The sequence below is a fragment of the Oncorhynchus tshawytscha genome, linkage group LG21 (assembly GCF_018296145.1).
Source record: "Oncorhynchus tshawytscha isolate Ot180627B linkage group LG21, Otsh_v2.0, whole genome shotgun sequence".
NCBI classification, from domain to species: Eukaryota; Metazoa; Chordata; class Actinopteri; order Salmoniformes; family Salmonidae; genus Oncorhynchus; species Oncorhynchus tshawytscha.
This window is the reverse complement of record NC_056449.1, coordinates 10325025-10335904: the sequence shown is the minus strand read 5'-3', so window position 1 is coordinate 10335904 and position 10880 is coordinate 10325025. Positions and strand designations below refer to the sequence as shown.

At 43.6% G+C, this 10880-nt stretch overlaps 1 protein-coding gene across 7 annotated transcripts in view; it reads right to left on the bottom strand.

Moving 5' to 3' along the window:
- The window catches only part of LOC112220888 (disks large homolog 3), a 148031-nt gene that overhangs the window by 49580 nt on the left and 87571 nt on the right, over positions 1-10880 (bottom strand). For 5 of the 7 annotated variants that reach the window (XM_042303075.1, XM_042303072.1, XM_042303074.1 and 2 more), the window contains 7 exons: positions 10113-10166; positions 8691-8741; positions 6835-6959; positions 5658-5827; positions 5098-5234; positions 4023-4167; positions 217-403 (listed from right to left, as the gene is read on the bottom strand). In XM_042303075.1, coding sequence (XP_042159009.1) covers positions 217-403; positions 4023-4167; positions 5098-5234; positions 5658-5827; positions 6835-6959; positions 8691-8741; positions 10113-10166 — 869 coding nt within the window. The remainder of the gene's footprint in view (positions 1-216; positions 404-4022; positions 4168-5097; positions 5235-5657; positions 5828-6834; positions 6960-8690; positions 8742-10112; positions 10167-10880) is intronic. The other 2 variants (XM_024382839.2, XM_024382844.2) reach the window with 1 other exon arrangement.

The following is a 10880-nucleotide window of genomic DNA, read 5'->3' as shown; positions in this document are numbered from 1 at the left end:
GCCAATATACCACGGCTAAGGGCTGTGTCCAGGCACTCCACGTTGCGTCGTACAGCTCATAGTATATTGGCCATATACCACCCCCCGGGCCTTATTGGTAAAATATAATTCCCCCTTTTGTGAATTATACTGCATAGCTTTATCATCCTGTAAAATATTTATGTGCTGTAGAACAATGAGATAATAAAGAAAAATACAAGCAAAAAATGTACTGACCTGGTGAAGTCTTCCTCCCCCAGCATGTGACGTGGGTCTGGGGAGTACCTGGAGGGCGTGACCTGGGGGGGCTGGCTGTAGACGGGCTTGGGCTCCATAGCTCCCATGTAGGCCATGCCTGAGTTGTGGCTGATGTGGTTATCCACCATGGTGGGGAAGGCTGGAGGGAGGGCAGGGAGGGCCAGACCAGTAGATGGAAAGGAGGAATGATTAAAACAGTGGTCCACTGGAGGCCTGGCAGCACTCTTACCAAGAGGGATCAACTCATAACACTATCATACATGTGACGATGCCTGTTAAAAAAATCTATGGCCCATTAAAGACAGTATTCTCTCTACAGATTAGTCAGTGTGGATATTCTCTACCGGAAATACAATAGATGTGTGAGACCACAGTATGTCCTACACCAGAGATTTTGAGTAGCTAAAGTCTAGAAAGTTCCCAGATTTACATTCCATCATGGGGCTACAGTACTTATGAGTCATGGCTCTAAAATCCCTTGAAGAACATCTGACTATAGGTCATACTTTCAGAGCTGGCTTAAAGGAGTAGTTCACTAATTTACAACATGATGTTAGATGGTTCCTCACCCTGAAAGTCGTATATGGGCCAGGTTACGTTTCTTTAAACAGCCACAAACTTCAGCTAACTATAGCCACCGCTAGCTAAAAATCAATTTTAGTGAAAGGGAAAGGGGGATACCTAGTCAGTTGTACAACTGAATGCATTCAACTGAAATGTGTCTTCTGCATTTCACCCAACCCCTCGCCCAGGGAACAGTGGGTTAACTACCTTGTTCAGGGACAGAATGATAGATGTTTACCTTGTCAGCTCGGGGATTCAATCCAGCAACCTTTCGATAGGGATATGTGAACATGTTTATTTGTATTTTTTATATATTTATTTTATATATTTTTATTTCTAAATCAACTGTGAGTAACATCTAACCAAATATGGAGATTATTTGATTATTTTTTACATGCCCACATTACTTCCAATAATTTTTAGCTAGCGGTGGCTAAAGTTAGCTGAAGATTATAGTGACTGTTTAAAGAAAACCAAACTATGGATTACAATTTATCCTGGCTCATAGCCTACTTTCAGGTAGAGGAACAGTCTAACATCATGCTGTAAAATAGTGAACTATTCCTTTATGTCAGTATAAGGGGCTTGCTCAAGTCATGGAAACTACACATACAAAATAACAATGAACATATACAGTACTACTGTACAGGCCCTTTGATAATAAATCACTGGTTGACATACACATTGTAGTATACCTGTAATAATGACATATATTCCAGTACAGGTATTTTGTGTCTGTGTGTGTGGTTCTTCAGTAAATCGATGTGTGTGGCTGGCAGGAGCCCCAGGCCATAGGTTCTCCTGAGCAAGTGGGTGGGATGTGAGAAAGCCTCCACACTCAGTGGGAGAGAGAGAGCTGGACTTGGTGTTTCAGTGGGCAGCAGTGTGTCTGCACCATGTAGGAGTCTGGGCACAGCCAAGCTGAGGAGAGCACACTGAAACAGCTCTACCACTCACTGAGATAATCCATAAACATCCCTGTGACACGGACAATGTTGTGTACCTACAGTAGGGGTCGGCAACCAACGGCTCGATTGCTATGTATAGATTTCCTCAACAAACAAACAACTAAACTCAGCAAAAAAAGAAACGTCCCCTTTTCAGGACCCTGTCTTTCAAAGATAATTCGTAAAAATCCAAATAACTGCACAGATCTTCATTGTAAAGGGTTTAAACACTATTTCCCATCTTGTTTAATGAACATGCACCTGTGGAACGGTCGTTAAGATACTAACAGCTTACAAACGGTGGGCAATTAAGGCCACAGTTATGAACTAAAGAGGCCTTTCTACTGACTCTGAAAAACACCAAAAGAAAGATGCCCAGGATCCCTGCTCATCTGCATGAACGTGCCTTAGGCATGCTGCAAGGAGGCATGAGGACTACAGATGTGGCCAGGGCAAGAAATTACAATGTCCGTACTGTGAGACGCCTAAGACAGCGCTACAGGGAGACAGGATGGACAGCTGATCGTCCTCGCAGTTGTAGTCCACTTGTAACAACACCTGTACAGGATCGGTACATCCGAACATCACACCTGCGGGACAGGTACAGGATGGCAACAACAACTGCCCGAGTTACACCAGGAACGCACAATCCCTCCATCAGTGCTCAGACTGTCTGCAATAGGCTGAGAGAGGCTGGACTGGGGGCTTGTAGCCCTGTTGTAAGGCAGGTCCTCACCAGACATCACAACAATGTCGCCTATATGGGCCCAAATCCACCGTTGCAGGACCAGACAGGACTGGCAAAAAGTGCTCTTCACTGACGAGTCGCGGTTTTGTCTCACCAGGGGTGATGGTCGAATCCACGTTTATCGTCGAAGGAAAGAGCATTACACTGAGGCCTGTACTCTGGAGCGGGATCGATTTGGTGGTGGGGGGTCCGTCATGGTCTGGGGCAGTGTGTCACAGCATCATCGGACTGAGCTTGTTTTCATTGCAGGCAAACTCAACGATGTGCGTTACAGGGAAGACATCCTACTCCCTCATGTGGTCTCAATGCAGTTAAGAGTGAGAGGATGTTTCTTTTTTCTTTTTTTTTTTAAATAGATGGGTTTGGAAAGATCAGGACTAACTTAGATATGCTACGTTACAATCTACAGGACAATACATATCTTATGTATTATCAAAACCGTATCTTACTTTTATTCTGTTTTTGAAAGATACAGAAAAGAACCTTTTGAAGGTTAAGTTTCTGTTGCTGAAAGTGTGCAGACAAGGTCTGTCTGAATGGGCTAATTTCTCATTTATAAAAGCAAAGTAAATAAACAAAAACTGTCGTTAAATCAGTAGAATAAATGTCTAGTACAATCAAACCTTCTGTTTGCATTATAATATTTGTGTACCTGTGTTTCATTATTCAATATCTTGCGGGGCTTGATGTGGGTATTTCAATGAAACCCTGGAAAACAACAATGTCCTTCATTTGTAGGTTTTTAAATAAAAAAGTAACACTACTTCTGTAGCATATTTAATGTATGTTCACAAGATTTGATTCTCCCTGTAACTTCACTGGGGCGGCAGGGTAGCCTAGTAGTTAGAGTGTTGGACTAGTAGGCGGAAGGTTGCAAGTTCAAACCCCCAAGCTGACAAGGTACAAATCTGTCGTTCTGCCCCTGAACAGGCAGTTAACCCACTGTTCCTAGGCCGTCATTGAAAATAAGAATTTGTTCTTAACTGACTTGCCTGGTTAAATAAAGGTAAAATAAAAAATAAAAAAACTAGACAGCCACTGCTCGGTGACCCTGAATTGCCAGATTTCGTGGTAATTTGATCTGACTGCTATCTGTGGTGCTGAATATCAGATATTGCCACTATTGCGCTTGAAAAGGACTCAAACTTCTTCTGCAGCTCCCTCTAAACTATTTTTTGTGTGTGTGGAAAACAAATTGCTCTTCAAGTCAAGAAGGTGACCCCTGACCTAAAGCTAATGCTAATCAACAGAGACTTCTTCTAACAACTGATGCATGGGTTGGTTTTTAAGGTATAAACTGCGAATAAGGAGTGTGGAAAGAGACCACCAGTGTCATTATCGCAGGGTTCCTGTGGTCTTCCATTAAAACAAACTGTGTATGCTGGTACAGTACCATTGAGGCATCCATCGCCTGGAATGTTCAACTGTAGTTGTAATGCATTGTGAGCAGTATGAGAGTATGAGAGGAGGGGGTGTTCAGTTTGAGCCATAGGTGAATACAGTAGCTAGCAGAAGAAGATACGTACTGCTGGAGTAGTCCGGAGGGGCGTACATGTCGTTGAGGTGTACGGGTCCGGGCTTGGCCACCTTGAGGTAGACCATGTCAGAGGTGTTCTTCAGCGCCGCAACCGCCTCCTCGTGACGCACATCCTGCAGGATGATGTTGTTCACCTGAAGCACACAGACCACAGTCAAATCCTCAAGTCCACAACACTGAGGCTTATAGCTACCTCTTTTAGTTTGCCTGAGCCACACCCAAATCAATCATACACTACTGTTACTGTGTACTTACTAAGATAAAGTATGTGATAATATTTCAAAGGTTTTGAACAGAGCTGCTCCATATAGGTACAGTTGCAAGAGATTACGTATTTACGGAGCCGCCACATCTGCATCATTGTGTCGACAGATAAATGCATGGAATTCGGGGATAAACTTTGATCAAATAGCACAAATGATACGGCCATCCGTCCAGAAGTGTACTGTGATGAAAACAGTGCAGTGGGGATTCAGTGTCGGGCAGCTGTAGTCACTCACAGCACTTCCCCGAACAAAGGTAGCAGTGCTTAATGGCTTTGTTCTTATTTATGGCAGTCTTAAACACATCTCATATTTTTCTAACAGCGTAGTCACTCATTCAGCCTGGGAGGTGGTTCTCTTTATCTTTTGCCGGTGTAGAACAGAATATGCCCGTGGAGCAGCTGGGCTGTTTGAACCCAGTCTCCAGCACCGTATCAATCACACACAGGGCTATAAACGCTGATGCGCGTCGCCCCGCCTGGCTCTCTTGAGAAACGTCCAGGGATGGGCACAGAGGCACCCAACAAAGTGGCAGTGTCCTGATGTGTGCAGGGTATGGATCACTAAACAGTAAGGGAATCAAGACTGTTCTAGGGCATCCATTAGAGCTCAGTATCGTAGGTCACTATCTGTGTAATTGACTGTGTGTGGAACCCGGGGTTTCTACACAATTAAAGACTGTGTTAGGCTGCTGAGCTTAAGTCTAGGCATTCACTCTGGCTTCACCAAACCACCTCTGTTACATAGAAGCAGGGATAAGCCCAGGTAATGAACAAAGATGCAAATGATATGTGTTCTTACAGCTAGCAGGCGGTCTCCGGTCTGCAGCCGTCCGTCTTTCTGTGCGGCCCCGCCCTCGATGATCTTTGTGATGTAGATGCTGTTGTCTCCAGGGATGTGCTGGTTGCCGATCCCCCCAGCAATGCTGAAGCCAAGGCCTGGGGGTGAGAAGCGCAAAGAGGAGAGTCAAGAACAGAAAATTGCACAAAATCTTCAATGGGGACAATTCAAATTCTCAAAAATAATCTAAATGTATGTTCCAATTTCAGAGTTGACCTAGAATTACCCAGGGGAATTTAGTTTAGTTTATTAGGATCCCCATCAGATACTGCACATGCAGCAGCTACTCTTCCTGTAAAGAAGAGTTATAGACAAGAACAACAGAAGATATTACATTAAATTCTAAATAAAATGTTTTATATAAAATACATTAGAAAGACACCAAGAGACAACAAAATTACTATTTACCCGCTATTCATATATACATATTCATATTTACATTACAGTTAAGTTATAGGGGCCAAGAAAATCCTGGCCCTCACAATGAGGATTCATTCATATATGTACTACATATAGCTGACCTTTGGGCCCCTTAAGCAGGTTGATCTCCAGGATGGTCTCAGGAGGGGCCTGTCTTCTCCTGACCAGCAGCCTGACCACAGGGCCAGCCTCTTTCAGGGCCTCTACCGCCCGACTGTGAACCACCTCAGACACATCTACCTCATTCACACGCAGCACACAGTCATTCACCCTGGGGAGACGAGGGGAAACAACGTTCATATTTTACAACGTTGTTAGTACTGTATATACACATACATAATATACACTGTGTACAAAAACATTAAGAACACCTTCTGAGAACTGAGTTCTAAAGCACTTAAATATTTTATCTTGCCCATTCACCCTCTGAATGGCGCACACAAACAATCCATGTCTCAAGGCTTAAAAATGCTTATTTAACCCGTCTCCTCCCGTTCATTTACATTGATTTGAAGTGGATTTAACAAATGATATCAATAAGGGATCATAGCTTTCACCTGGTCAGTCTAGGTCATGGAAAGAGTAGGCGTTCTTATTGTTTTGTACACTCACTGTATCTATACTATATGATGATTTATCCGTTTGCCTACTGTATCATAATTATGGAATTAATGTCAATCCACAGGCTGTACAATATGGATAGAATCAACAGACTAGTCAGACAAGTCAACTGCACAAACACACAGAAAAACAAACACAAACTGGGCTCCCGAGTGGCACAGTGGTCTAAGGCACTGTGATATCATGTGTAATAAGGCATATCATGTGTAATAAGGCACTGTAATATCATCTCAGTGCAAGAGGCCTCACTACAGTCCCTGGTTTGAATCCAGGCTGTATCACATAGGGGGTCCTATAGGGCGGCGCATAATTGGCCCAGCGTCGTCCGGGTTTGGCCGGGGTAGGCCGTCATTGTAAATAAACATTTGTTCTTAACTGACTTGCCTAGTTAAATAAAGTTTAAATAAAATAAAAAACACATAGGCCAGGCCGGCAGTACACCGAAAGCACTCGAGATCATCATTTGCATGTTTTAGACTTTGGCTTTCCAGTGAATCAAAACTTAGTGGAAACACAGACAGAGCCTGGGGGCAGTGGGCTGTAGAGGCACTGCCACCCACACACACACACACACACACACACACACACACACACACACACCTCTGACTGCCTGGCGAGAGGGAAATGGTGGAGTGAGAGGGGGAGGGACTAACTCACCCCAGCCTGCCATCCATAGCTGCAGCTCCTCCAGGGATGATCTTGGTGATGAAGATCCCTGGGTCATCTGGGATGTGTGGATTGTCCATCCCCCCAGCGATGCTGAAGCCCAGGCCAGAGTTACCCTGCAGTGGTTATGAGGCATTACACATAGAAGAGATACAATAGAGAGACACACACACGTGAAGCAGAGGAGGCCCAGCGTCGTCTGTGAGCGTGAAGCAGAGGAGCCTGGTGGGGGCAGCTATAGGAGGAAGAGCTCATTGGAATGGATGGAACACACCAAAAATATGGAAACCACATGTTTGACTGCTTTCCATTTATTCCAATCCAGCCATTATAATAAGCCTATCCTCCTATAGCTCATTCTACCAGCCTCCTCTGGCGTGCAGCCCGCGCACACTTTCACACACGTGCATGCAGGCACACAGAGCTCTACTAAGTGATGGGTCCCGTCCCACTCAAGGTGTGTGGACTCGAGGGGGGAGAAGGGGCTTCTTCTTAATGGTATTGAAGTCTCAGGGGAACATGTGATCTATGAAGAGCGCTCAGGGGAATTCAACATTACTGATAACCATGGCACTTTCTCATGCATGTGTGTGTGCATCTTCCTCACATTGAATTTACTTCATACTACAAACTACATTCTAAGATCAAGTCACTTTATTCTAAATGTATGTAAGATGAAGCTGTCCAAATGGTTTGGGTGTAATTGTTTTGTTTAAAATGGACAGATTCATAAGTAGAAGAGAAGATGAGAGTCAGCGAAGCCTCATTTCTCTAAAGACTTGAATGGTACAAAACTTCCTTTTTTCTCTATATGTACCCCCCTTTCCCCCCCCTCTCCCCCAGAATGGCAAAGCACCCATTTGGATCCAGTAGGCCCAGGCGTGCTGTTCTATCTGACAGCTGCAGAGACAGGCTCCAAACAAGACAACTGAGAAAAGACTTCACTTTATTATTTTCTATAATTAATGAGAAACGGTCACAACCAATTAGGACAGAGCGAGGCTGAGGCCTCCCAGTGCGCTGCTCCTGAGCCAAAAGGAGTGCACTGGGCCCGACCACCAAATGTTCCACACCCACAGACCTTTTAAAGTGTGATTTTATCTAGTTTATTTAAGCCCCTGCATGCAGAAATGCCACTCGGAGAGGGCGATGGAGAAAACAGCTCTGCACCTATCTGTGGGTGGAATAACAAGAGCAGGAACATAAAGTATGTCTGCGCTCCACTATAGACTGAACTCTGTCACTGACAAGTGCAACTGTCAAGGGTCCTGAGAGTGTGTGTGTAGGGGGAGATGGCTTTTGCTTCTGAACTATTTAATGTGTGTGCTTTTGAAAGGTGCAGTATGAGGCCTATAGGGGTCTGATGATGACGATGTGCATACACTGCTGCTACTTATTATCGAACCTCATTGCCTATTCACTTTTACGCGTACCTACGTGTACATTTGACCTTAATTACCTCAACTACCTTGTACTCCTACACATTGACTCAATACCAGTACTCTTTGTATATCAAATCAAATCGTTATTGGTCACATACACAGCAGATGTGTGTTAGCAGATGTTAATGCGAGTGTAGCGAAATGCTTGTACTTCTAGTTCCGACAGTGCAGTAATATCTAACAGGTTATCTAAAAACTTCCCAACAACTACCTAATACACACAAATTTAAAGGGGTGAATGAGAATAGCAACATTTAGTGCACTGAGAAACCTTAATAAAGCCAAAGAGAGCTTATTAGTGCCATCTAGTGGGAAAAGCTCACGTGTTTAACAAAAGGCTTGAAAAGAATACATTTGATCACAAGACGTTCAAATAGTGGTTATAAAGGTGTTAGTGAAACTCACCCTCTCCAAGATGATCTCTTCATATTTAAACATCCCATCACTGCCATTTACCTGTCAACACAAAACACATACAGGTCAGTTACATCATCATCATCATGTATTAACAGCCCACATGAAAACATCCTAGAAATAATAAAAAACAGAAAAGGAACATAAAACATGGACTAATCTTTCATCTCAATAGAATAATTTTTAATAACCACAGAATTAAACATAGACATACATAAAACAAATAGCATTGCTGGTTTTGGCTATTATATCCAGATTTTGACAATGAACACACAAATATAATCATGTTTACTATTAATATTAATATTAGGCTTTTCTCAATCCACAAATCCTACAGGAATACAGTATAAACTATTTCAATCTCTTGCATTACCATACTAAATGCATAACTGCATCATATTCATGCTGTAGAGGCAGCTCAATAGAGATAATGAAATAGGTCCACATGGTGAGTAAATGTGATCTTAAATGCTGCGACCGTGAGGCAGATCCATCCACACACAGAGACAACAGACTAGATACTCCATCCACACACAGAGACAACAGACTAGATACTCCATCCACACACAGAGACAACAGAATAGATACTCCATCCACACACCGAGACAACAGAATAGATACTCCATCCACACACAGAGACAACAGAATAGATACTCCATCCACACACAGAGACAACAGACTAGATACTCCATCCACACACAGAGACAACAGAATAGATACTCCATCCACACACAGAGACAACAGACTAGATACTCCATCCACACACCGAGACAACAGAATAGATACTCCATCCACACACAGAGACAACAGAATAGATACTCCATCCACACACAGAGACAACAGAATAGATACTCCATCCACACACAGACAACAGAATAGATACTCCATCCACACACCGAGACAACAGAATAGATACTCCATCCACACACCGAGACAACAGAATAGATACTCCATCCACACACCGAGACAACAGAATAGATACTCCATCCACACACAGAGACAACAGAATAGATACTCCATCCACACACAGAGACAACAGAATAGATACTCCATCCACACACCGAGACAACAGAATAGATACTCCATCCACACACAGAGACAACAGAATAGATACTCCATCCACACACAGAGACAACAGAATAGATACTCCTTCCACACACAGAGACAACAGAATAGAGACTCCATCCACACACCGAGACAACAGAATAGATACTCCATCCACACACCGAGACAACAGAATAGATACTCCATCCACACACCGAGACAACAGAATAGATACTCCATCCACACACAGAGACAACAGAATAGATACTCCATCCACACACCGAGACAACAGAATAGATACTCCATCCACACACTGAGACAACAGAATAGATACTCCATCCACACAGAGACAACAGAACAAATATTTACATAAGGGCCTGCATCCAGTGAGTCTGCGTTGACGATGACGGGGGGAGGGTTCGCCTGCAAAGATAGATAAAGAGATACAACATTACCTAAGCGCGTGTGTGTGAGGCTGGCAGATCACACATCATCAGTCAGCTAGGTGCCAGTAAGTGGATGCCATGGGAACAGTCGGTGTGTTTGTGTCTCGCTAGGGATGGGTGGATGATGGCTACAGTAGGTGTGAGGACTGAGAATGAGGAGTGGGGAAAAGAGACCAGCAGTGTTATAATTGCCTGCTTCCTGTGTAAGACTCCATTTGAACAAACTGTGTATATGTTGGGACCATTGGGTCATTGTCTAGGATATCACAACCATCTCATACTGTACCGTACCACTTCCTGTTCTAACACACTGGAAATGACAACTTGAAGTCTGGCATCCAACACTACATCTATGTTTTGATGGTCTATTGCAGGGTACTCAAGTACCATTTCAGAAGGTCTGGTCACACAAATGTCCTAAGTGGCAAAGGTCCAGATGGATATTGTAATTTATTAACCCTAAACTGTTCACACCCTTCTTGTTGGCGAGGAGAACATTTTTCAGTTTTAAAGCTAATTTCCTGCAATTCTACACATTTTTCCATGTCGTATGTGTTATCATATGACACCAGGGATTGGAGCCCCGACTGAGTTCCTAAAAAAAAGTTGGGACCCGTGGTCCGTATTGACCCCATTCCGGACCGCTGTTCACCTGTTTGAATGGCTGGTCTATTTGGTCAGTCAGACTCAA